Here is a 27,908-nt window from a genome sequence, read left to right on the forward strand (position 1 = left end):
AGAGTGAAGCTTAAAAATTGAAGAGGGAAAACTAGATAAAAAGTAAAAACTTTTTCATCTTTAGTTTGGAATTCTTGAGTTAGTCAAACTTTAATTTTCTTAATTATTAGCTCTTACAACTTTGGCACAGACTTAAAGGATAATAATATTGTTACATAAGCTTGAGTATTCAGAGCCATCTTATTATATGATATGTTGGATAATTTAGAAGTTGCCACATTTGAGACTTAGACCTTTCATTATTGTTTTATCTTAGGAATTAGAGATTTAAAAATTCTCATCCATATCTCAGTTTTTGTTAGGGGTTTCTATTTGTAAGGAAGTCACACTTTAAAACCAGGAATACAGAAAAATGAGGCATTGAGAAATTTGGATATTTTAAACTTTGTTTAAAGTAAAAACTTTGGATTTATTTAGGGGACTGGATGAAGGTGTTTCTTGTACGTCAATTTATGAAAAGCATAGTGCAGGACTGACAAAGGGGATGCATGCCTACAGGTAATTTTTATCCAACTAAAGTTAGACCTATTATCAAAATTCCTAAATAAAGTAGTATATATAGTCTACCCTTTTACCATATAGTTGTAATATTAACAGGTATTTAAGTATTATAGTAGTTGACAACTTATTGATATTTTATTTGGGTAGCATTGTCTCTCAGTTTAAGAATTATCAAAATGTTGAAGCTGATTTTGAAGTGAATATCCCTGATAATATACTGTATTTCATCAGTTCTAAGGTGCCCACTTCCCTGCATTTTAACATCTCTATAAGGAGGGTGTGTCATACAGTGGGTGGAGTGTCATCCTTTACTTGACACCATTTTTATCTTTCTTGATAGTACATAAAATCATAGAATGTCTTACAATTCAAATCTTAGATTTACTGAAATGTTGGGAATGGTAAGCACGAGCTCAAATTTACCACAATGAAAATTTGTAAATTGGGAGACATAATCCTTTTTATAGTGTTGTTCTTTGCTAAAGTATAAAAGTATACCAGTGTATTACATATCGTGGAGATAAATGCCTTTTTCAAACTACATTAGAAATTTTCTTGTACTCCTATAGCATGTTCTTTCAAAGGGTTGGAATATAAATTCATTCATTCAGGCTTCTACTTCATAAAAGGCAAGAATTAATGTATCATATAGGAAGTACTATTATAAGGAATTTAAGTGGAAGGCTTTAAGCAACTTAAGCATTAAAAAAAAGCCAAATGTATAATGTTTTGAAATAAACATTTTTAGTACAGTATTCTTATTAGAAAAATAGTACAGGACCCCTCAAATTTACTTACGTAGTCTCTTGCAAAAATTAATTGCAGTTCAAAATTGTTGAGATGTATTGTGTTCATGGATGGAAAAGAAAGTCTTTTGCTGATATGGTTATTGTAGACTAGTGGGAAAGGTACTTGTCACACAAAAAGATAAAGTGATAACAGTATAGTTATCCAGTATGGACTACATTGATTTAAATACTGTAGATAGAGAATTTAAATTGTAGAAGACAACTGTTTTTAGAAACATGAACATTTAAGTTCTGAATTTAATGAGCAGTCAGTGGTTTGAGCCTTATCTAATGCAATGCCTTCCCTAAATTGTACTATTATGATATAATATAGTGTAATATTATTATTATTGTATTTTCCTGTTATAGAAAATTGCTTTATGGAGTAAATGAAATTGCTGTGAAAGTGCCTTCAGTTTTTAAGCTTCTAATTAAGGAGGTAAGACAATTGTACTTGTCTCAACATTTGTGATCAATAGGTTTGTCAATTGAAAAGAGCCAGGATTTAAGTAATAAGATATCCTTGGTTTTTTGTTTCCTAACTGCTCTTTGCTTATTTTTTTATTTGGAAGGGCAGAAAGATATTCCTCTGATAGATCAGTAATTTGGGAGCATGATTACTTTTTTATTTTGTCTAATTTTTTTCTTTTCTTGTCTGTAGTTTTTTTTTTTTTTTCTTTTTTTACACTCAGGAAGTTGCACATCTAAAGTTGCCCTATTTTACAGATGTATACACCTGTCTTTTCTTTTTTCCCGCTAATTTTTTTGGCCACACTGCGTGGCATGTGGGATCTTAGTTCCCTGACCAGGGATCAAACCCTTGCCCTCTGCAGTGGAAGCATGGAGTCTTAACCACTGGACGACCAGGGAAGTCCCTCCTCCTAATTTTAAAAACAATTAATCATGTTTTCTTCATGTGGTACACTCTTAGGAACTAGGCATTGCGCCAGAAGTTTGGAATTAAAAACATGACATGATGAGTAACAATGAGGAGCTTGCACTTTAGCCCAGGAGGAATACATGTCAGTAGTTACTGTAGTGACCCTTCAGTTGTAAGAGCCGTAGAAGCGGTGGGAATGAGGGATTGCAGGCATGTAAAGGAAGGAGTAAGTGGTTTTGCCGAGGAGAGTTGGGCTCTCCAGGCTTCCTGGTTTTGGGCTAAGGTGTAGAATTAGCTGTATTGGGTGAATACTTTTAGTAGAAGGTACGGATTGTTTTCCGTCAGTTCCTGAGAGTGGCCATATAATGCTGCTTTATAGCATAGCAAAGGGTAATGATTAGGAATTAGAAACACTGGTTTAAAATATGACTTCATCAGTAACTAGCTTTGGTCATTAGAAGACCTTTCTCCCTGCTGCTCCTTTATTGGTAAAATTGTAGGAAGTCCTTTAATGATCTCATTTGATTTTTTTTTTAAGGGAACTTTTATTTATTTATTTATTTATTTATTTATTTATTTATGGCTGCTTTGGGTCTTCGTTGCTCCTCAGGCTTTCTTTAGTTGCAGTGAGCGGGGGCTACTCTTAATTGCGGTGTGTGGGTTTCTCATTGCAATAGATTCTCTTGTTGCGGAGCACAGGCTCTAGGCACGTGGGCTTCAGTAGTTGTGGCTCATGGGCTCTAGAGCGCAGGCTGAGTAGTTGTGGTGCACGGGCTTAGGTGCTCCGCAGCATGTGGGGTCTTCCTGGACCAGGGCTCGAACCCGTGTCCCCCTGCATTGGCAGGTGGATTCTTAGCCACTGGGCCACCAGGGAAGCCCATCTCATTTGATTTTGAAGTAAAATGGGACTATATATGTGAAAGTGCTTTAAAAAGTACAGAAGCATCAATTTTAAAACATTGGGGGGTTATTAATGAAATTGGTAAAATACTATAAAATTAGGGTAAACAAAGTCCATTGCCAGGACTCCTTATCTTTTTTTTTTTAATTCAGGTTTTAATATTTAATTATTTCCTTAGAGAAAGCAAAACAGTGTAACTTATTTCATGTTTGTCTTGTCTTTGGACTCCAGTGAACCTTTGACTTATAAGTAAATTAGTGCTTCGAGTTCATAATAAGTAAACATTTGTTCCAGTTGGTTAAAAGTTTTTGTATCCTTTAGCAGCACAGTAATATTGAAAGTAAATGTATTTTATTGCTAAAGCAGAATGAAGAACAGATAAATTCACACACGTTAGCTGTTTCTAGCTGAATCTGTATTTGGGTTTGGTATGAATCTAAATGGATGCAAATAAATTAAGCGTATTTAGTCAAACTCTAGTAGCTTGATGGTAAAAAAAAAAAAAGTAACATCTTGCCCTGCTCTTTGGGTAGTTACTTGTTAACCTAGGATACTACAGAGCTTATCCTGTAAGTATCCTGTTGGTTATTCCTTAAATCTGTATGGTTGTAAATATCTCATTCAATTTGACTTAAAAATCTTGTTTTTTAGGTTCTCAACCCATTTTACATTTTCCAGCTGTTCAGTGTTATACTGTGGAGCACAGATGAATACTATTACTATGCTATAGCCATTGTGATTATGTCTGTAGTATCAATTATAAGCTCCCTATATGCCATTAGAAAGGTAAGTCCAATTTATTATGGGTTTCACAACTGTGTTTGTAATAACACGTAAGGTGTGTAGAATGATACTTGGTATAAAGTAAGTACTCCATACAGTTATTCTTTTAGTTATGTGAATATGTACTCCCTTTCCCTCCTTTTTGAGGTGGGGGAAGGCAGCTGCTTTTTAAGAGTCAAAGTATCGCTTGACTGCTTTGAGGCTGAAGGATCTATAGTTGCTTATCTAAGATTGGAATACTGGAGGGCTGATTCTGCTGTTTTCAGGGCTGTCTCATTAAAGTGCTTCTTATTTTGTCTAATGTTTTGAGCAAAAATATTGAATGATCTTTGAATCTTTTGGTCTTGACCTTTTCAAAGGCAGAGTAATATGAGTTTATTATTTTAGCTTACCTTATTTTATATTACCCTTGCTTTCTAATAGCTTGAAGAGTTAGTTTATATTAACGAGTTAAAATTTTTTTCCCTGATTCAGCAATATATTATGTTGCATGACATGGTGGCAGCTCACAGTACTGTGAGAGTTTCAGTTTGCAGAGTAAATGAAGGTAAGTAAGTACTTCAGTTTACTCTTGGAAAAGTAAATTTAAAAAGATTTCCACTAAGCACTAATGTGTGAAGCAAGCCCAATATATTATACATATACACTTATTTCCATAAGAAATAAAAACGTGTGTTTGGATTTATACTCATATTTCTGTATCAAATTCTTTCATTTATGTGAAATTGTATTTTTCTTTTTCTATAATGTGACATACTATACTAGGCTCTTGGGATACAGTGGATGGACATAGTCCTTGCCACCATTGAACTTCAGTCTAGTTAGAAAGACAAATGATAAACAGAAACAGTAAAGTGTGATAAATACTATGATAGGGAGAAGTCAGGGTTAGATATTAGAGCTCATTTACTGTAGGTGTCAGGGATGCCTTCTTTGAAAAAGTATTCTTATGTGATTGAATTAGACAGATAAAAAGTAGGTGAGAAAGTGGTAAGGTGGGGGCGAGAGAGGGATAGAGGAGGGTTCTAAGTGCCCAGAGGCCTGGGTATTAGAGAGAGTTTGGTCATTGTAATAACTGAAAGAAATTCAGTGTGGCAGATGCAGCAACTAGATAGTGGACAGCCTTTTAAGGCTTGTTAAGGGATTTGGACTCTCCCAAAAGGCAGTGGAAAGCCATTGAAGGGTTTTAAGTAGGAGAGTGATATGATCATATTTGCCTATTTGAAAAAATCATTCTGGCTGCCATGTTCGAACTTATTTAGGGGGGATTAATATTGAAGGCATGAAATGAATCAGGGTGAGGGTAGTGGAGATGGAGAGTGGTGAGATGGGTCTGAAAGATACTTAAATGTGGGCTTTGAAGAAGATTTGATGATTCATTAGATGCAAGGTGATACAGTGGTGTCAGGCTGGGGGCATGGATGTTGGTGTCATTTAATTAAATAGGGAACACTGGAGGAGAAGCAGGATTGTAGGGAAGGATAATGTTTTGGACATGTTAGTTTGGTGAGATATTGAAGAGGTAAAGGAGATAAAGGGGTGGCAGCACAGCATCATGGGCCTTGGAGACAGTAGCCGCTTTGATTGATCAGGAAAACCAAATCAGTCTGCACTCTCTTGGCTCAGTATACACATCCAGGTGTAAACCCAAGTCGGCCTGGCAGGTTGCTTTCTTCCTTGCGCTTCCTGGTCACTTGCTAGAGTACTAGCTGATCGTTTCTGCCTCCCCTAGCTGCAGTCTTAGATGTGGAGCTTATTGGTGCTCCTCCTCTCCCCACTCTGCCGCTGCCGACGATCCTGGGGATGCTAGGACAGGTGCAGTGCTCAGTGTTTAGCTTCCTTATCCCCTTTGTATAGTCCAACAGATCATTGATACTTAGTTTCTCAGTGCACCTAAGAGGGTTAGAATTTCAAGTGGCATTAAGGCATTGAGTCTCGTTTTTAAAATAAGGGATCTTATTAAGAAATGAAGATTATTATACTTACTACATTGCAAAATAGCATTAGAATTCTTTAAAAGTTGTTTCCTCATAGCTTAGTAAACTACTTCTGCCTTTTTTTAGAAAGGGAAGAGTATCTGTCCTGCAGGCTAACATCACAAACAGTAGTTTTCTCCTCACCCATCTTTGCTTAGAAACTAGTGTAAGTCTCTTCTAAGCATAGTTTAATAAAATCTAGGGGTAGGGGAAGAGAGAGAGAACGCCCAAATATAAGGCCACCTTTTACTTGGAAAGATCATTAAAGAAATGTTTAACTAACTTGAATATAATACATAAATTTCTAAGGAAATAATGAACTAGGTATGACAGAGTTTATTTTATAAATTGATTTAAAATAATATCTAAGATATTTTGGGACTATTTTAGGAATATTGAGAAAACAATGAGACATTATGGATTATAAATTGTAGCAACAAGAAAAAGAATGCTGTTAAAAAAGGAAGTGCTAAAATTTCAGTGCTTTTATCTGTTTCCAAGGGATTACAGAAATCTGAGTTTATTTACCTGTTGCAGGGGCTCTCCTGTGTGGATTCATCGTCTGTTTACTCATAGGGCTGATAGCTAAGATTGAGCATCCACCGTTGTAATGAGTGTTGAAGCCCACCTACCTGTTAACTTAGAGGGGACTTGGCATCAACTCTGTGCAGTTGGCGTCCTATCCAGGGACAAACTAGCTGACACATTTAGACACCATGCTTTGTTAGCTTAAGGAATAATCTTATTTGTCAAAACTCTTCATCTCTTGGGATTTTTCTATTTAACTCCATTATATTTTTAATGTCTTGATGAGATCAGGTGGCCTTTGGATAGATCTTTTGTTTGCTGTATTCTTATTCCAAGTTAAAGAGTATTCTTTTCAGACTTTTCTTTCTTTAAATTCAGAAATCGAAGAGATCTTTTCTACAGATCTTGTGCCAGGAGATGTCATGGTCATTCCGTTAAATGGGACAGTCATGCCTTGTGATGCAGTACTTATTAACGGTACTTGTATTGTAAATGAAAGCATGTTAACAGGTAAACTAAATTAAATGAGTAAAACCCAGATGAGTTGTTTATAATGATATTAGGATTAAGTAGTTGTTGATTAAGCTATGTCACAATTAACTGTGCTGTTTGTATCCTTCACTCATGAATGTCATGAATGTGATAGATATTTGTGAAAAGATTTTCTTTTTTTTTATTTTGAGGGAACCAAATTCTGCATTACACTCAGCTGTGATACTAAAGCACAATGCTGTTGTTCACGATATCTCTTGTCCTGCTTCTGTCCATTCTTTTGACATGAGGAAATGCTTTATAGTAAGGGAAGAGGAAAGAAATCCTTTGCTCACAGCATATTTATTTCTCACTTTGATGTGCAAAAAGTGGGACTAGAAGAGTTGATATTTTTATTAAATTGGGGAGAAGTAGACTTTAAAATAACTTCCCTTTGGAAATTCACAATCTGGAGGTAGAGCTTTATATCTTTATTTTTTTTTTAATTTAATTTAATTAAAAAAATTTTTTTCTTTAAACATTTTTTTAACATCTTTATTGGAGTATAATTGCTTTACATTGTTGTGTTAGTTGCTGCATAACAAAGTGAATCAGCTATGTGTATATATCTTTTTATCATGACTATTTTTTAATTGTCATAGTCAACCTGGCAAGAAAGTGATTCCTATATAATACATTTTTGAACTGTTAAGAGTCTTAAAACACACTCATACACATAAATATCCCCACACACCTGTCGCCTTTGACATAAGAAGTGTGAATGCTACAGAGCACTACATTTTAATGTTAAAAGAATTTGTCTCTTTCTTACTGTTAGAGAATTACCATACTCCTCTGCCCTGCTCAGATGCTTGTTCTCTTCTTACTGTGTGTGTGTGTGTGTGTGTGTTTGTGGTCGGGGAGTGGGGTGGGATTAGGAGTGGATCTTCACGTGTTGTGTGTGCTTGGGGTTGCAGAGTGCTTCCCAGGTTAGTTCTCAGGGATACCAGAACAGGTGCTGAGGCGACGGCAGCAACCTCATCTTCTTATTTGAAACTTGGCACAGTTATTTCCAACTGATTTCCTTTGAGTCACAGATCACTTTCGGGAATTATTGTGGAAGACAAAATTTGATATTTCTGGGTAAGGAAATTGATAGACCAAAAGCTAATTGATTAAACTATGTTATTCACATGTGAGAACTGTTAATAACTGTTGCCAACAGTATGATAACATTTAGGATATTTAACAACTCAAGATTTGTGTGTTTGATACTGATTTCTGTGCTTTAACTTACGGATTTTTTTTTTTTTTTAAAGGAGAGAGTGTTCCAGTGACAAAGACTAATTTGCCAAATCCTTCAGTGGACATAAAAGGAATGGGAGATGAATTATATAGTCCAGAAACACATAGACGACACACTTTGTTTTGTGGGACAACTGTTATTCAAACTCGTTTCTACACTGGAGAACTTGTCAAAGCCATAGTAGTTAGAACAGGTAGAAAATATTTAATCTTGTCTTGCATGGTTTAGCATACTTGAAGCCTATCAAATGCTTAAAAAGAGATTCTGTTTTGAGAGATAACTCTCATTTTCTTATAAAAATACTATATAATCATCTTTAATTTTTTTGAAAGGATTTAGTACTTCCAAAGGACAGCTTGTCCGCTCCATATTGTATCCCAAACCAACTGATTTTAAACTCTACAGAGATGCCTACTTATTTCTACTGTGTCTTGTGGCGGTGGCTGGCATTGGGTTTATCTACACTATTATCAATAGTATTTTAAATGAGGTATGTACATGGGACCCTTAACAGAGTTTGATTCTTAGTTTGATTCACATGTGGCTCTTGAAGATTTGAAATGTAGCTAGTGAGACTGAAAAATTAAAATTTTAATTTAATTTAAATTAATTTAACTTAAAAAAAAGCCATATGAGACTTGTAGCTATTATGTTAGAAGGTACAGATCTAGAACATCACCATCAAAGCAGAAAGTTTTGATCAGCTCTGGTTTAGATGATCTTTTATTTGCTCTCTAGTTAACTTTAAAAAAAGGAGGAGTGATCCCATACTCACCAAAAGCTTTATTTTTTTCTTTTTTAACCTCTGGTATATACAGCATTAAAATTATTTGTGATTACTGAATTGAAGGTATTTCTAAGGGACCTTGTCAAATTTCTTTTTTCTATCCCCTGTAGAGACTAGCATAGTAGTAAGAGTCAATATCTGATAATATTTGACTTTGAAGTATGTAGTGTATGAAGTATATCGGGCTATTAAAGTAAGAATTAGCTTTAAAAATAGCTCATTCTACAGTCCACTGACAATTCATTGAGCTTTCCATTTTGCAGAATCTCTAAAGGGAAAAAATTATAGATAGTTAATACATGAATATACATACACACTTATTATATATAAGATTAAAAATGGTTTATAGACTTTTCACTAAAGAAATACCCCCATTGGGTTAATAAATATTTAATATTGGAGGTCTGACATTTATTTTTATGTTAACTGTAGGTAGAAGTTGGGGATATAATTATCGAGTCTCTTGATATCATTACAATTACTGTGCCACCTGCACTTCCTGCCGCAATGACTGCTGGCATTGTGTATGCCCAAAGAAGACTGAAAAAAGTGGGTATTTTCTGTATCAGTCCCCAAAGGATAAACATCTGTGGACAACTGAATCTTGTTTGCTTTGACAAGGTTGGTTCAATGTCATATCATTGTCAAAGGTCACTTTGTAGCTTTGTAAGTCTAAAGTATTAGATTAATGGTTTCTGTATTCTTTATCAACTAATTTGCACACGTTTTAAAAGAAATGTTCTTCTCATTTTTCTCTTTTAACTTATTTGGCACATGCATCATTTTTGTATTATTTCTTCTCATTATTTTTTCAATTTTTAATACTTTGGATATTGCTTATTTGTCCAAATCTGCAATTGACTGACCATTCATATCCAGAATTCTGCCTTATAGTAGTAGTAGTAAAATTTATCTGCTCTTTCATCTTTTTAACAGAATAGGCTCTATACAGATATAGTTAACTGGAATGTTATTGCTGTAAAGTATATACACTTAGTGTTTGCTCTGTGATTTCATTGAATGTGTTACAAAATTATGAAAGACACTGATTATATGATTTTATGTGAAAATGACAAATTTTGTACCTGTGTGAAATATACCTTGCCTCTTACAAAGGGTTCTTTTTTCCTCACCTGAAATTAGTTTTCCTAAAACTTTAGAGAATTAAACCTTGGTCAGAAAACTTTCCATCTGTCTCTTCTGGGTAACTGACATGATAAGAATTTGATTTTTGTGCATCTTCATTATTAAAGAAAAAAATACGAGATGTATTTTATTAAGAGGAAAAAAAAGTCATATCCCATGACTGTGTTTTATATGAGTCTGTTCAGAAAATTTTACTTAAAATTTTGCTTAATCCTTTTTGGAAATGTTTTAAAAATTTTTAAGCAGACACAAAAGTGGAGAAAAAGATGCAAGTATAATAAACCCTCATTTGCCCATTATCCAACTTAAACAGTTACCAACATTTTGTCAATCTTATTTCACTATCCCCTCATTTTGAAGGTGGCAGCATCAGACATTATGTTATTTCATCCATATACTTCAGTATATAGCTCTAGAAGATAATGTTTTAACAGAACTTACCACAGTACCATTATCACTGCTTACTACACTTAACAAAATTAACAGTTCCTTAGTATTACCTAATGTCCAATTCATATTCAGGTTTCCCTGCCTTTCTCAAAAATAACTCAAATTTTTACAATTTGTGTTTTCAGTCAGAATCCAAATAAGGATTGCATTGGTTATAATTAATCTGTGACCATTGCTTTTCTTGCCTCTCTTTCCCAGTCGTCTTATTGAGGAAACCAGGTTATTTATATCCTGAATTTGGCTGATTGCACTTCTTGATGTCATTTAACTTGTTCCTCTTCCCTTTTTTGGCTCCCTCCATTATGTAGATGCAGCATAGCTTTTCATGATTTTGTAAATGTGTGCTTTTTTTTTTTTTAAGACTGGAACTCTTACTGAAGATGGTTTAGATCTTTGGGGGATTCAACGAGTGGAAAATACACGGTAATTATTAGCTAGACTTGATCATTTATTTTAGTTAATTTTAATAAATATATTAATATATGAAACATTCAAACATATAGAAAGTAATATTACAGCTATGTACTCATCACTAAGATTATACAGTTGACATTTTGCCAGATTTGCTTCAGATCTCCTAAAAGATTTAAAACATTACAGATATTGCTTAAGTCTTAACCTATCTCTTTTTCTATCCCTACCACCATTTTGAAGTTGTCTTGTTATCTTTGCATGTTTTTATATTTTTACTTCATATATATCTACCCATAAACAAGATCTGTCTATAAATAAATATACACAACTGTTATGTACTGTATGTGTTTTGCTGCTTTTTGCCTCATAACATTGTTTTCAAGATTCATCCATGTTGATATGTATAGATCCAATTTATTAATCTTAACTGTTGTTTAGTATGCCGTTATATGATTAAACCATAATATTTGTTCTTCAGCTAAGGGACAGTTTCATTTTTTCTCCCTTTTTCCTTCCACTTTCACAAACAGTTTCACAATTAAAATTCTTAGGCACACAACTTCTGTGAGCATGTGGTTGAGTTTCAGTAAACCAGCTTCTTAAAAGTTTCATTGCTGTGTCATACTGCACATGCATGGCCACAGCTCTAGTAGGTACCGTCTACTTGCTCTCTAAGTGATGGTGCTAACCTACTCTGTCTCCCTCAGTGGGTAAGAGACCCTGGTGCTCCATATCCTTGCCAAACTTGCCATTGTCAGACTTCTAATTTTCCCAAATGGATAGATATGAAATGGTATTTCATTGTGGCTTTGTTCAGAGTTTCTTTGTTTGGAGTTTGAGCGTATTTTCACATTTTTGGAAGGAGGGTAATTTAGCATTCTCTGTATTGTCAATTTATATCTTAATTTTTTTAATGGTGTTGTTTGTCTTTATCTTATTCACTTGGTAGAAGTCCTTTGTATTTTCTGGGTGATCATCTTTTTCAGTACTATACATTAAAAATATTTCACCAGTCTCTGTTTCATCTTCTTACTTTGTTTTTGCTGTCTTTGATGCTTAGAAGTTTTACTACTGTAGCTGTGTTTATGCCACTTTTTATTTTTTCTCTCTCAAAAGTCTGTGGGATTTTGGTTTATACAGTCTGAGAGACTATTGTTTGGTTCATGTCATGTCAGAGCTGTCACATCTTGGTAAATAGCGTGTCACATTGTGCCCTTATCCCTAATGATGCATCTTGCCTTAAATTCTGTTTCATCTAATATTTGTATAGTTATACACCAGCTTGCTCTTGCCTAATGTTTGCCTCGTATATCTTTTTTTCTATCTCTTTACTTTTCAATCTTTACATTCACATTTATTGCCATCGTGTTCACATTTATTGTGATTTCAGATATATTTGAAATTATTTCTACCATCCCTCACCCCAATTCCCAAACACATTTTCTCATATTTCTCTCATTTTCTCAGAATTTATACATCCTAATCTTTTACTACTTGTCCTTAAGTTATTAATATTCATATTTAGAGTCTAAAGTCCATGGGTGTCTTTATTAGTTTCTAAACCCCCCCAAAACCCATGCACTGTACACTACTTTTACTTTCACCTCCCTTTTTATATGTATTGGTTGCATAACATTTTATGATTATGATTTTGGCTTTATACAGTCTGCATGCTAGGATTTACCTAGGTTTACAGATATCTTTGCTAACCATTGCTTCTTGTATCCCATTCCTCTGGATTAAATTGCCATCTTCCGTAACTACATTCATTAGTAGTTCTTTGTTTCGTTCTCTCTCTTGAATGATGGTGTAACTGTATGGATTCCTAGGTTGACAGCTGTGTTCCCTCAGCACCTTGGAGATGTTATTCCATTTCTCCTAACTTCTTTTGTTATTGCTATTGAGAAGTCTTAGTCTTCTTTAGTAATTTTTTTTCTACTTTGCTTAAAAAAATACTTCTTTATGCTTGATTTCTGCAATTTTACCATGATCTTTTTCTTTGTGCGGTGCTCATTTTGCTTCTTGAATCCAAAGATTCATGCTTTTCCTAAATTCTGGAAAATTTGCAGCCTCTTTCTGTTCCATTATGGCTTTTCCCCCATTCTTTGTTTTCTCTCCATCTGGGAATCCTAACCATACCCTGGACAAGAAATTTCATTTGGTTCTTTCCAAATCTGCCTCTCCCCTTTTCCCCACCATAGTGTCTTGTTCTTTTTCTAAGTCTGTAATTTTAAAATGCCTTCTTTGCATTCTTTCAGATTGCCATTCTATTATCTCAAGTTTATGGGATTCTAATTCTATCTTTGTTTTGTCTGTTGAGTCGCGAGAATTGTTTCCTGGTTCATTTTTAAATTATGGACTCATCCTTAGCAGGATTTTTCTGTGAGTCTCCTTTGTGGCTGTGTTGTGGGAGCTCCTCTCTAGAGAGTTTAATCTTTGGCCAAAAGTAGTGTCAGTGGTGCCAGACAAGCTGTAATGTTACTTTCATAACTTGGGGATTTCTAGGCCAGGCAGTAACATATATTCAAGCCCAAATGCCATCCTGAGTAGCGTAATGGTTTAGAGTTTAGGTACTGACACCAGACCTCTTGTGTTTGAATCCTTGCTTTGCCACTTATATGCTGTGACTTGGCAAGTCACTTAACCACTCTGCTTCGGTTTCCTCATCTATAAAATGGGGATAATAAAACACCTTCCTGTGGTATAAGGATGAGAGGAGTCAAATAAATTTAAAGTTCTCAGAACAGTGCTTAATGCATAGTAAATATGTTATATAGATATTAACTATTTTCTTGAACTTTGGGTGGGGGAAAAGAGGTAAGCTTATTCTTAGTTATGCCTTTGTGTGGGGGTAAATTTTTTCTAGTATACTCTTTTTCCAAGGGTGTAGTTCTTCAAGAGCACTGGCTATCTTAGGTGAGAGGGATTCTCTCAGTTCCAACTCCCCACTTTGTATGTGGCCACAACTTTGTCTCCTGTTCCCCATGTGGTTATTAAAACTCAAGGCCTTAAGGGTACTGAGATGGCTCTCCTCCCTCTTCCTTCTCCCCTAGACAGTCACAGCATCTTTTTAAGGTCACACCCCTCTGGTTTTCCTTTCCCTGTTTCTGGCACTTGAAATTTTCCTTTTCTTTCTTATGAGCCCAGTTTTGCATTTGAAAGGTAATGCGTTACACATTCATTTTATGTTTTTACAAGAGAGTTTTTATGTGTTCTAATTTGCCATGTGTCCATAGGCAGGAGTTTTAATTATTGTTTAGTATGTAGTATTTTCTATACTGTTAATGTCTGGTCTAGTTACTCAGAATCTAAGGTAATACTGTATTTTAGTCATGTATAATAATTTTCATGGAAGAAAATGTTTTTGAATGTCAAAATCTATAGTGAAAATTAATACATGCATAAATGCAAACATTTTATTTCTACTTTTTAAAATAATAAAACCTGAAAAGGCCTGTTAGACTATTGTCTTCAGCCTTGGGATTTATGAATCTAATTCAGTGCATTTTCTATATAGTTTTCTTTTGCCAGAAGAAAAGGTTTGCAATGAGATGTTGGTAAAGTCTCAGTTTGTCGCTTGTATGGCTACTTGTCATTCACTTACAAAAATTGAAGGAGTGCTTTCTGGCGATCCACTTGATTTGAAGATGTTTGAAGCCATCGGATGGGTACGTTCAGTGTTTTAAAGTACAATTAATTAACTTTAGGAAAATAGTAAAAACTAACTTGCAGAAGAATTGTTTCTTCACGTTGTTTTGACAATGGTCTATCTTGTACCATAAAAGGAACTATGTAATTTCTTTCTTTTTAAAAAATTTTTTTTTTTAATTTATTTATTTTGGCTGCATTGCGTCTTTGTTGCTGCACACGGGCTTTCTCCAGTTGCGGCGAGTGGGGGCCACTCTTCATTGCGGTGTGCGGGTTTCTCATTGTGGTGGCTTCTGTTGTTGCAGAGCTCAGGCTCTAGGTACGTGGGCTTCAGTAGTTGCGGCTTGCAGGCTCCAGAGCGCAGGCTCCGTAGTTGTGGCTCACGGGCTTAGTTGCTCCATGGCATGTGGGATCTTCCCGGACCAGGGCTCGAACCCGTGTCCCCTGCATTGGCAGGCAGGTTCCCATCCACTGCGCCACCAGGGAAGCCCTGTAATTTCTAAAGATACATCACTGGAGAGATATTTATAATTGTCTAAAAAGTCTGTTTTAGTTAAATTGACTCATTCAAACGACCTTTAATAGAGGATGACCTGCTCAGGGCCCTGCTTCATGTTTACAAGAGAAAGCAGGTATCAGTATCTTGAGGCAGTAAGTCTAAGTCAGTAAAAAGATCTCAGTGACACAGTTCGTTGGCCATAGGGCAGAAGTATAGAGTGGGCATGTGTCTTCAGTGTTCTTTTGTCCCCATCCATGTACTACTTCCTGTGTCCTTACTCTCACACGTGCACACACACGCATGCGCAGAGGTTTCTGTCTGTTCACTTCTTTCTGTTTGTTTTGTCCTTGATTATTTTAATTTCTGAGCGCTCGCTTGTGTTCTCTGGTTTGTTTTCTCTGTTCTTCTTTTACAGGTGTAATAGTAGTTTGTTTTTAAAGTTCCTTTCTTGCTTCTGAATTTTTAATTTTCTCTGGGTCAGGTTATCTTCCCCCGCTTCCTGTATTAATCTTCTCCTTTATGCTTTTAGAAAAAATTGAGGTGTCATTGACATCTCCTTCATGCTTTTGGTTTTCATTATGCATCTTGATGGTACCTTTATATTTAAGAATGAAGGTCTGGGGGCTTCCCTGGTGGCGCAGTGGTTGAGAGTCCGCCTGCCGATGCAGGGGACACGGGTTCATGCCCCGGTCCGGGAAGATCCCACATGCCGCGGAGCGGCTGGGCCCGTGAGCCATGGCCGCTGGGCCTGCGCATCTGGAGCCTGTGCTCCGCAACGGGAGAGGCCACAACAGTGAGAGGCCCGCGTACCGCAAAAAAAAAAAAAAAAAAAAAAAAAAAAAAAAAAAAGAATGAAGGTCTGATCTGATAGTTCTGATAGTAGCTGCAGCAAGGTTTTCATCCTTGTTCATATGTATGTTAGTCTGTTTGCCTGAGAAGTGTCTTCCCTGAATGGGAAGGCTGACTGGGGGAGCCTGTTGTGTACTGAGGGTGGGGCCCCTTCAGCAGGCATTCTTCAGTTTCAGGGGAGCAGAAGGAGTCTTTAGGTTGCTTCCCCCGCCCACTCCCCCAATGCTTGCACACGCAGTACTCTGGAATGCTGCCCCTCATATTAGCAGCCCTTCCTCCTCTCAGGTAGGTAGCTCGTATCTGTAGAGCATGACTCCTGGGTTTTTGGCGGGGGGGTGGTTTGTTTCTTTTTGCTTTGCTCAGCTATTCTGGCTGATAAGAAATGTTCCCACGTCTCCTGTATGTCCTTTTGTGTTTATTCTGGGCTACTATTTCCTTCATTGCTATATCCATCAATATGTTTCAGTTCTCCTTGCTTTGCTTTCTGTTTACTTTTACAGGGTTGTTTCTTTCTTTGTGTTTTGTTAGTATTTTGAAAGGGAGGGAGATGAATGAAGAAGTACTCTGCCATTTTCTGAAAGCCCACAATAAATACTCATTAAATTTAATTCCTTAAAGGAGACCCACTTCATTTATAAGGAGTAAAACAAAGTACAGCTGATTCATCTCTGATATTCTCTAAAGCTGTTCTCCAACTGAACAGATTTTCAGTAGATTTTTTGTTCTGTATGTGAATCTTTTAAAAAGTGGGCTAAATAAGTAAGTTTGTATAATAGCATGCTTTTTTGATTCTGAGATGCTTTGATGCTCGATCTTACCACAGAGTATCTATGGAATGTTTTTACATAACTGGGCACAACTATTATTTTATGTGATTAATACCATGTAAGATGCACCCCGATTTCAGAGGTGTTAAAACGTTTCCTAAGAACTGTGTAAAATTGGCTAATTGGACACAGCTCTCTTCCCCTTCATTTTCCTATTAATGATTCCTTCACTTATAGATCCAAACTAGTTTATTGTTTGTCATGTGCGTGTATTTAATACAAGTTCTTGATTGAATTTTTCACCAGAAATATTTTAAAATTAAATTTCAAGGAGTTAGGATAGTAGTACTTGAATTAGACATATTCAAGCTGGGACACTAAATTCACATCTTCGTTCCTCAGAGTGCTCTTGACCCAGTGGTTCTGCTAACCGTATCTGAGTTCCACGTATTTTTGAATCCTCTTCTGTTAGCAGAAAGGAATCCCTGGATGATAGACTGACAGTTTTTGGAACGGCAAGGACCTTCTGTGTCTTGCAGAAGTAGTCTTTAAACCCAACTGGTTGTAGGCTCAAAATTCGAGAAGTTTTTCTCTATTTCTTTACTAACCTCTGTCTCCCCTTTCCCATGGGTTGCTAGGACTTTAACTAACTAGCTTTGTTTATATTTTGTTTTACTTTTTTTTTTTTAACTTAACTGAAGATAGCCGTAATGTTTCATTTTAAAATAGAACCAGTGAATTGACTTTATGAATTTCATGAATCAATACTTTGAATATTTTCCTTTCAGATTCTGGAAGAAGCAACTGAAGAGGAAACAGCACTTCATAATCGAATTATGCCCACTGTGGTTCGTCCTCCAAAACAGCTGCTTCCTGAATCTACACCTGCAGGAAACCAAGAAATGGTGCAGAATTGTTTTAAGCTAGATAATACTGTTGGTGCTCACATTTTGTCCTCATTTTAAAATATTGCTGGAAGATGAAGTCACATGTCCTTTTTCTAACTCTAATAGAGATATGAATATGTTTACTGCATGTATCAGAAACTACACCTGGTGTGTTGCAGGCCTTCTGTGTAAAACATTGAGATTCAATTCTCAGTACTATTACTTTTTTTCCTATTTACTGAGTGGCTTAGTGCCTTGTGATTTAGATGCATGGTGGTTAAGACTTTTAAAGTGCATCTGTATTCCTGGGACTTAATAAAAAGAATATGTGAAAGGCTTTATTTTTAGGTTAATTTTTAAATATGTTCCTATTAGTTTATGTTAGAACTTAATATTTTAATATTTCTAGGATAGCAGAATGTTTTAAAATACTCAAGAATATACTTTTTTAATAAATGAGAGGTGGTAAAGAAGCAATCTTAAAACCTGACTTTGAAATATTCAGAATTCCTTACTGTTTTCCAAATGTTTTGTGGATGTGTAGTTAAAATTTTTTTAGCTTGAGTGTGTTAATGGACTTAATTTATACTATTACTTTATTCTTTTTGTCTTGTTTTATTTTTAGGAGCTGTTTGAACTTCCAGTAAGTGAAGATTGTTTACTTGTTACCTAAGTATATCTTTAAAAAAAATTTTTTTAATTGAGGTATAGTAGATATACTTGTATATCTGTTTTAATTCTTAAAAAATAATAAATGGTTTGTGCATCTTTTGAAATTACATAGGCTATTTATGAGATAGGAATTGTTCGCCAGTTCCCATTTTCTTCTGCTTTGCAACGTATGAGTGTGGTTGCGAGGGTGCTAGGGGACAGGAAGATGGACGCCTACGTGAAAGGGGCGCCGGAGGTCATTGCCGGTCTTTGTAAACCTGAAACAGGTAAGGCAGCAGCTAGGCTTTGAGTGAGATTCTGGTATTTGTGTAAGCTTGTAGTCACAATTCTAATAATGACCTTTATTTTCTCCTTCTTAAAAGTTCCTGTTGATTTTGAAAAAGTTTTAGAAAATTACACCAAACAGGGCTTCCGTGTGATTGCTCTTGCACACAGAAAATTGGAGTCAAAACTGACATGGCATAAAGTGCAGAATATTAGCAGGTAAGGTTGATGAATGGTTTTTCTACAGTTTTTCCAATAAGGCATCATTTATGTTTATAAAAGTCTTGTACAATAATTTATATTCAATTACTGTTTACTTATTAAATATTTATTGGATATATGCAAATATGTAAGAGTTCAATGTTTGTTTTAGGCAGTTGTCATAAAAGTACAACTCTCTGGAGTTACTTTTATTTTTTTTTTTTTAAAGCTACCTTACCTTTAAAAAATTTTATTTATTTATTTATTTATTTATTTATTGGCTGTGTTGGGTCTTCGTTGCTGCGCGCGGGCTTTCTCCAGTCGTGACAAACGGGGGCTACTCTTCGTTGTGGTGTGCACGCTTCTCATCATGGTGGCTTCTCTTGTTGGGGAGCACAGGCTCTAGGCGCACGGGCTCAGTAGTTGTGGCTTGCGGCGGGCTGTAGAGCACAGGCTCAGTAGTTGTGCGAACGGGCTTTGTTACTCCACGGCATGTGGGATCTTCCCAGACCAGGGCTCGAACCTGTGTCTCTTGCATTGACAGGCGTGTTCTTAACCACTGTGCTACCAGGGAAGTCCCTCTGGAACTACTTTTAGTTTATTTGTTAGATATTTATTGAGTGCCTGCTATGTGTCAGGCATGTTTTAGGAACATAACAAGTTTATTTTTCCCCAGTGATCTACAGTTATTCCTTGGTATTTGTAGGGGATTGGCTCCAGGACCTGCCTCACGGATTCAACTGTGGATCTTGTAGTACTGTAGTATTTATTGAAAAAAATCTGTGTGTAAGTGGACCCACACAGTTCAAACTTGTGTTGTTCAAGGGTCACCTGTACTTGCTTTTGCCCAGTAGCTGAAACCAAGTATCATGAGTCACAATAACCACACACCCCCACCCTCACCCGCAAAGGTCAGATGGCCATTACCAGCGTCACGTTTACTTGCAGTTATAGCTATGGGTTTCACATTCAAGGATTGTCACTTTTACTATAACTGATACAGACTGACCTTTTGAAGATAACACTTTTGTTTAGGAATATTTCATGAGGTACCTGGCATTTTGTAAGCAGAAAGAAATATTTATTGGCTATCCTGCTAATTCTGCCTATCAAATAGACTTTTCTTCTCACATCCCTGCCCCACTGCCATTGTCTCTAATTCAGGGACTCAGCTCTTTAGTCCAGTCTTTCCTATATCTAATCTGTGTACCACACTATATCTACAGAGAGCTCTTTAACATTCAAATCTAACACTAGTCTTCTACCTGGAATTCTTATAAATAGCTCCCCATCATCTACTGGCGGAGTTCACAAGCAAGAATATGAATCAGGAAATAAACAACAGAATACATACTTAGTTAAAAAAAAAAAGTAAATGATTCAAACAGATAATTATCAGAAAAAGACATGCAAATGGCCACTGAACACATGAAAGTGATAAGATACTTCAGTCTTGGGGAACTACAGAATTAAACCACAGCAAGACATGACTTCTTTCTTAAGGTTTACAGAATTGAAAAGATTGATTGTATCAAGTGTTAGAGAAGGCTTGAGAAAATTTTAACAACATACTGCTACTGCACTATTGTACATTTGTAAAGAACATGCATAGTACCTATCAAAATCTCAACTTGCTTATACAATTTGACCCAGCAAGTGGAGTTCTAAGAATCCAGCCTAAAGAAATATTTCTATGTGAGCATAAGGTTCAAATTTAAATAGTATAAATAACATGATATGATAGTGGTTAAATCCTGAAGTATTAATACTTCTGTTAATTATTCTAAGCGCATTATGTGAAAAGGGTAGGACAGTGTTTATAGTACAATCCTGTTTTTCTGGATGAGAACTAAAGGAGTGGAGTGGATAGCCAAATAATAACTAAAAGGAAAAAGAACTTTCGGAATTCTACCTGTTGAAACAAGAATACTGGGGGAATTTGGTCTAAGCAGGGACGTTTTAAAAAAAAAAAAAAAAGACAACAGCAACCAAATGATCTGATGCATGCATATGTGTGATTGGGAGCCACACATGTAAAATATTATACCCTAATCCCTACGAAGGGAACATTAAGGTTGTCTTTCTCTGTGGCTTTGCCTTTTACCACTTCCTCCCCCACCTTAAAGACTGAGAACTGAGTTGCCTGTGGTTCTTGAGCCTGTCTTTCAGGCATCCTTCTGTGCCTTGGACAGGCTGTTCCATCTGCCCAGCATACCCTACCCTCCCTATCAACCCTTCTCTCTCTCTACTCCCCTTCCTCATCTTTCAACCAAGATCTTCTCTGTGTTTCCATTCGACCTGGAGGAACAGGTTTTGGTATTTCTCTTACAGCTTGAACCTGTATATCTTGAATTGAATATTGTACTATTCATTAACTAGAAGGCAAGATTTCCGTGACCTGTATCATTCCTAGGAGAGTTAGGAAACCAGCTGCAGCCAGAAACTAGAACCTCACAGGAAAATGGTTACAGAGCTTTGACCCAGTAGTTTCACATTGGTACAGCTTTGTGCTTTGAAATGCATTTTCAGGTTTCAAGGCTTATTTCTCCTGTTACCACCAGCAGTATAATTCGTATTAAGTTTTCTAACTATTCTTTAATATCTTTACCACCCATTGTATAATTATATAATTTCAAAGATGTTTAGATTTTGTTGCTGTTTACTTAGGCACCCTTATTTTGAATTTTGTGTAGAAAAACCACTTGGTTATTGCAAGTCTGAAATTTTGGTTCCTATCTTCAAACCCCATTTTCACCATTGAAAAGAATATTTCTGTGATATAATTTTGATAGCTTTAGATTTTTTAAGAATGCAGCTGTCACTGAACAGACTTCATCTCCATTGTAGTGCTGAAGCACGTATTATTTTTGCATGATCCCTTTGCTTGCATGTCTGTTTCCCCACAAAAGGGTCTTGAGAGTAGAGATCATGCCTTTTCATCTTTGACCTCCCAGTGACTAGTGTACTACTTGGTGCACAGTAGATAATCAACTATTTGAAGAAATAGCATCTTGATAACTATTGAATATTAGTATTCTAAAAGACCCATCTCTGGATCCTGGTAGATCTCATTGTTGGACTGCTAATAGTTTTTGTATCACGCTTCCAGCATCAAGAATTTGATCAAGAGTTTTATAAAATTCCTCAAAGACTTGATAATGAATCCAGTATAACTATTGAATGTGCCTGTGTACAGTTTTTCCTTTTCTCTTAACATTTAAATTAGAGTATGTTCGATGGGGAATGGTAAAAAATAGATATATTTTATGGTCATTCATTTTGTAGGTAGGATACAAGATGAATATTCCTTAGTACTAGAAGTATTTAGTGTCTTAGACAAAGATATCCATTTCCTAAGGATCTTTATATGCCCATGTTTCAAGGGTAAAATTTAATTTTAAAATGTATTTCTTGGGAATTGTTTTTTCAGATTTAAGTTCATTGAGATCGAACTCATAAACTTATACATTTATGGTTTATTCAGCATATAAAATGTTTTAATTTATAATTTATGGCTATTTTAAATTGCCTTATCAACATAAAATGAACAAATACCTGTTCTCTTGACTAAATCATGTTAAAATTTCTTTTTCTGCAGAGATGCCATTGAGAACAACATGGATTTTATGGGTTTAATTATAATGCAGAACAAATTAAAGCAAGAAACCCCTGCAGTACTTGAAGATTTGCATAAAGCCAACATTCGCACTGTCATGGTCACAGGTTAGACTTTATAAAAGAACACAGAAAAAATTCGAGTGTGACTCTTAGAGTTCAGGTTATCTAATACTGAGGAATGATCAGTTAGTTATAAAAGCATACTTATTACTATTGACATAGAGCTCTATCTAATACCACACTATTATCCTATAACTTAGGTAATTAAATTTATTATATAGTTGCTCCATCTTACATTGCCCTATTTCAGCTCTGAATACTTTTCCAAGATAGAGGACAACTTTACAATACACTTTGGAGGTCTAACAAATCTGTTTATAATAAGTATAATACAGTAGTGAAAGGCACACTGTAAATATTTAACTGTGCTCTTTTTTGTTCTCTCTCTTTAATCATATATTTCTTATAGCAGTTGTTTTACTCTGCCTTGTGTTAGTTATTTGTAGATTTGTTTTCTCTATTAGAATATAAGATTCTTGAGGGTTAAGAATATGATTTACTTATTTTGAGATTGTCTATAATTTTTAGAACTGTGCCACATACATGGAAAATGATTAATAGATATTTGTTATAATTATATTTTTATATATAAGATAGTACATGTATCATTGTTTGTGTGTAACAGTGAAAAGAGCCATTTTTTGGTTTCTTTCTTGACTGCTACATCTAAATGATTCTCCTGGTGTTTTTTTTGTTTTTGTTTGTTTGTTTTTTTTTTTTTTTTTTTTTTTTTTTTTTTTTTTTTTTTTGCGGTACACGGGCCTCTCACTGTTGTGGCCTCTCCCGTTGCGGAGCACAGGCTCCGGACGCACAGGCTCAGCGGCCATGGCTCATGGGCCCAGCCGCTCCGCGGCATGTGGGATCCTCCCAGACCGGGCCACGAACCCGTGTCCCCTGCATCGGCAGGCGGACTCTCAACCACTGCGCCACCAGGGAAGCCCTCTCCTGGTGTTTATCATACTGTTATGATCAACAGTTTATCATACTGCGGATAATATTAGATAATTCCTTTCTTAGTCGTATGAAATTGTGGCAGCTCTTAAAGTGTTTTTTTCTTAGCAAATAATCAAATTTAAGATATTCACTTTATGGCATTTGCGTGTTCAGTAAGACATATGGAAAAGGCTTGTGTACATTTTTATGTTTCAGACTCTGAGACCCATCTAATACCATACTTGTTACCAGATAGCTCAAGTAACCAAATTTATTAGCATCCCAGCAGTTCTTGGTTCTCATGATCTTGATTCAGAGTACTTTGTCTGTATCACTGGCCCTTGTTTTCCTGCCATGAAAGAATATGGCGTTGTGTCTCAAGAGGATCTGTCAGGTCATAGGAAGACACGCTTGGAAATAGTGTGTGGGAATTGAAGGAAGAGACAATAGTGCCCTTCCGTTCTGGTAGCAGTGGGCTCCCCAGACCTTTGCCTGCTTCTCCTGTACATCTGCATTTTCTTCCCCTGATCTTGTCTTTACAGTGTCTTTAGTTCTTTCCTTTCGTGACTGAGAAGTTGTCTGTCTTGCTTCTCTTTATATCTTGTAAATTGTATTGTTGTTACTTTGCTTATCTTTTTGTTTTGTGTACTCTTGCTTTTGTACCTCACTTTTTTCTGTGATGCGACTCTCATATTCTTGTACAGATTACCAGTCACTCCCAGGTTATTTCAACAATATTTATTGAGCACTGTGCCAGGCGTTGAATGGGTACCACTAGTCCATGACTCAAAAAGATTGAGGCTGTATTTGTCTTTAAAAATTGTGGGTGAGAATGTTCTGAATATTTAGTATCTATGTGCTTTTGAATTATTTGAGGCTTCTTTTGATGTATATATATCCTGATTTTATTATTTTTAAACTCCAAGAGTAAGGACCATACATTAACTTCATTTTGCCCAGCCCAGTAATGGGGACTGTAGTAGATTCTCAGTAAGTACTTGTTGTTTAATGCATTCGTGTTTCTGTTGTAATGTTAATGTATTTTCAATATTTTGAAAATTAGGTGACAACATGTTGACTGCTGTCTCTGTGGCCAGAGACTGTGGAATGATACTACCTCAGGATAAAGTTATTATTGCTGAAGCATTACCTCCAAAGGATGGGAAAGTTGCCAAGATAAATTGGCATTATGCAGACACCCTAACACAGAGTAGTGATTCATCAGCAATTGACTCAGAGGTAATGTCAAGTAGAATTTTCTTTTACAAAACTTGCTTGTTTTAATTTATTCTGAAAAAATGTGCATTAAAAACACAACAAAAGCTCAACAAATACAGAAACCTGGGCCATCTCCTCAGAGACTCTGATTCATTAGGACTGGGGCAGATGCAGGTCTCTCAGTGTTTAAATTTTGATATTTAGCCAAAGTTGAGAAGCACAGTTTTAAAGTATAAGAATCCCAAATACTTATCCTATTTTAAAAGTAGTGGTAAATGATGCAACTGATCCATAATGTTTAGCTCATGGATCATTTCAAACCGAAGCTGATATTTAGCCTTCCTTAAGTTTTATTTTTTAAATAAACAATATAGACAGATTACCTTAAAACTGATTTTCTTTTGCTTTCAATAAATGTTAAACATTCACTTGTCTTGTGTAAAACATCAAGTGAAAGAATTTAGTTTTGGATCAAATATATTTAAAATAGGATTGTGTTACTTGGTTTGGCTAAATATTGTTCTGAATGTCTTATACACAGGCTATTCCAATTAAATTGGTCCATGATAACTTAGAGGATCTTCAGGTGACTCGTTATCACTTTGCAATGAATGGAAAATCATTTTCGGTGATACTGGAACATTTTCAAGACCTTGTTCCTAAGGTTAGTGATTTGGGTTATTGTTCATACGAATACACTGTGAACAGTATTTTAAAGAAATTTATATTTTTTCCAGTTGATGCTACATGGCACTGTGTTTGCTCGTATGGCACCCGATCAGAAGACACAGTTAGTAGAAGCATTGCAAAATGTAGAGTAAGTATTGGTGGATTTTGTTTTTGTTTTGGTTTTTTGGGGGGCCCTGCTGCAATGCATGTGGGATCTTAGTTCCCTGACCAGGGATCGAACCCGTGCCCCCTGCAGTGGAAGCACAGTGTCCTAACCACTGGATTGCCAGGGAATTCCCTGTTTTTGTTTTTTAAATTTTTTATGAATTGTAGTTTTGTTTTCAAAACCAGAAAAGTAACTAATATTTCGTGTATATAAACTTGTCACCTGTAAGATAGGTAAGTGCCTCTTTAAAAAAGGCTCATCTGCTTATTTATTTAGGTAAAGTACAATATCCACCATTCCTTTTCTAGGTGATATCCATGAAGATATCATTCACTCTTGAATGATACCATTCACTCTTGAATGATAGAAGTGATGTTATACTTTCAGTAACTAATGTTTCAAGTTTTTAAGGGAGAAATCTTTACTGATAGCCTTAAAAGTAAGTGTACTAAAGACTAGGCAGGCCCAATCTTTGCTCTGAAGATTAGGAAACTGAGATGCCAAAATGATAAACTGATGGTTGCCCATCCTGTGACAGTACTGGAGCAGTGACCCAGGTCATTTGACTTGCAGGCTGGTGCTGTTCGCAAAGCAGCATGCCTGTGGTCATTGTAATGAAAAGATTCATTAGTCCCACTGGGGGAAGCTGGGTCTGTCAGTTCTTCAAAATACTGTGCTGGAGGAAATCTTAAGTTAAAAGTTGTATATTTTTAGAAATTAATCAAAATCTTAACATAATTTTTGTTTCTTAGTTACTTTGTTGGGATGTGCGGTGATGGGGCAAATGATTGTGGTGTAAGTATAGATTTTGTGATTTGTAGTTCTTTCTGTGGCCTAAATCACATGCACAAAACGCAAGTAATTTTATTCTTCAAACCATTAGGCTCTGAAGAGGGCACATGGAGGCATTTCCTTATCAGAGCTCGAGGCTTCGGTGGCATCTCCCTTTACCTCCAAAACTCCTAGTATTTCCTGTGTGCCAAACCTTATCAGGTAGTATACATTGAAAAACTTCCCATTATCTTTTTGTAGCTCTAAGAATATAGGAAAAAAAAAAAGTCATAGAAAGTAATTTGAATTTGTTTTAATGGTATGTTAGGGTATTTGATCTATAACTCTTTAGCAACAGATTGATTGCTACTCCTCATTTCTTCCAGTTCTGCTTTGGCTAAATTCTTTTGGTAGAAAAGTGCTTTGTTGTAAGGGTTGAATGTTGATGTTCACCTGTCAAGATATAATTGTGGTTTGGAGGAGGCATTTAGAATACTTCTGTTCACATGCCAACATTTGTTTTCACAGGGAAGGCCGTGCTGCTTTAATGACTTCCTTCTGTGTGTTTAAATTTATGGCTTTGTACAGCATTATACAGTACTTCAGTGTTACTCTACTGTATTCTGTGAGTACTGACATTGCTAACAGAGATGGTATTTTGTGTTAAGACATTTAAATTCAGATATTGAGCATATATGTTTCAGTTTGAATGCATCCATTAATTGTGGAACTTAAATAACTAGCATCTGTAAATATTCCTTATATTTCGAGTAGCAAATTGAAAATCTCATTAATCTGGAATAGCATTTTCCTTAAGGCCAACAACTGTGGATTCAGCCTTGTGAATGAAAGATGATTGTATTCTTTTTTTGCCTTTAGTGCAGATTGGACATCTTTTTAAGAACTCTTCAAAATGTCAAGCTGTGACATACTTTAGAATTGCAGTTAACTTTGCTATACATTTATAAGGAAAGGCCAGAATGAGAAAAGATGTTTCAGCTGTAGTTTTAGGACTTTTAGGACTTGTATAAACAAGTGATATCCCTAGGTACTCCATAGGTTTTGTAGTTGAAGTGATCTCACTTTAGATTTTTCTCTAAATGAACACTGGTGAGATCCCAAGAAGTCTTTGTGAAACTATCCCCTTTTACCATTTGTGGAAAGTATCAGGCGGGGTGGTGGTAGATATTAAGGAAGCTTCAGGATACTAATTTTCAAGAATGTTCAGATTTTGTGAGTAGAAGTTTGTGTTTTCTTTTTGCCAAAAAACTTTTAAAGTTTTTATTGAATGAATTTTTTGGAGCTACTTTTTATACTAATATATTAAATTGAATTTTGCAAATATGTTACATTTCACTAATTTAAAGGCAAATCTGTTCAGTTTTTAAGCATGTCCAAGTGTCATTTTGAAGTTGTCATTTAAAACCAGGGAGGAAAAATCTAATAAAACCAGGTAGAAATGATATAAAAGTGGTGCTATAAAAATAGTTCCTGAACACTAACTATTTTTAAAAAATCCCTTCTCTAGATCTTAAGTAACCTAGGAGACTTCCAGTTTCTCTTCATTGATCTGGCAATCATTTTGGTAGTGGTATTTACAAGTGAGTATTTTGCTTTGTTATTGTTTTTAAAGCATATGAAATTCTGATGTGGCTTATTAAACTTTGGTAAATTTACATGAACAGTTGTAACACAGTGCATATCTCTCCATTTTCCCTGTAAGTATGTTCTTTTATTAGTGGTTGTTTATATTTT

At 35.7% G+C, this 27,908-nt stretch overlaps 1 protein-coding gene across 3 annotated transcripts in view; it reads left to right on the forward strand.

Annotated features, from left to right (window-relative positions):
• Positions 1-27,908, forward strand: part of ATP13A3 (ATPase 13A3) — a gene marked incomplete at both ends in the record, with an annotated part of 53,687 nt that overhangs the window by 3,405 nt on the left and 22,374 nt on the right. For 2 of the 3 annotated variants that reach the window (XM_079704609.1, XM_079704611.1), the window contains 22 exons: positions 418-498; positions 1,659-1,728; positions 3,722-3,856; positions 4,328-4,400; positions 6,736-6,867; positions 8,148-8,327; positions 8,467-8,624; positions 9,354-9,542; positions 10,879-10,940; positions 14,449-14,599; positions 17,483-17,599; positions 18,207-18,224; positions 18,366-18,519; positions 18,616-18,736; positions 22,317-22,441; positions 24,393-24,568; positions 25,089-25,211; positions 25,285-25,364; positions 26,135-26,177; positions 26,266-26,375; positions 26,682-26,778; positions 27,682-27,754. In XM_079704609.1, coding sequence (XP_079560735.1) covers positions 418-498; positions 1,659-1,728; positions 3,722-3,856; positions 4,328-4,400; positions 6,736-6,867; positions 8,148-8,327; positions 8,467-8,624; positions 9,354-9,542; positions 10,879-10,940; positions 14,449-14,599; positions 17,483-17,599; positions 18,207-18,224; positions 18,366-18,519; positions 18,616-18,736; positions 22,317-22,441; positions 24,393-24,568; positions 25,089-25,211; positions 25,285-25,364; positions 26,135-26,177; positions 26,266-26,375; positions 26,682-26,778; positions 27,682-27,754 — 2,468 coding nt within the window. The remainder of the gene's footprint in view (positions 1-417; positions 499-1,658; positions 1,729-3,721; positions 3,857-4,327; positions 4,401-6,735; positions 6,868-8,147; positions 8,328-8,466; positions 8,625-9,353; positions 9,543-10,878; positions 10,941-14,448; positions 14,600-17,482; positions 17,600-18,206; positions 18,225-18,365; positions 18,520-18,615; positions 18,737-22,316; positions 22,442-24,392; positions 24,569-25,088; positions 25,212-25,284; positions 25,365-26,134; positions 26,178-26,265; positions 26,376-26,681; positions 26,779-27,681; positions 27,755-27,908) is intronic. The other variant, XM_079704610.1, reaches the window with a different exon arrangement.

The sequence above is a fragment of the Hyperoodon ampullatus genome (genome assembly GCF_949752795.1).
Source record: "Hyperoodon ampullatus genome assembly, chromosome: 5".
NCBI lineage: Eukaryota > Metazoa > Chordata > Mammalia > Artiodactyla > Ziphiidae > Hyperoodon > Hyperoodon ampullatus.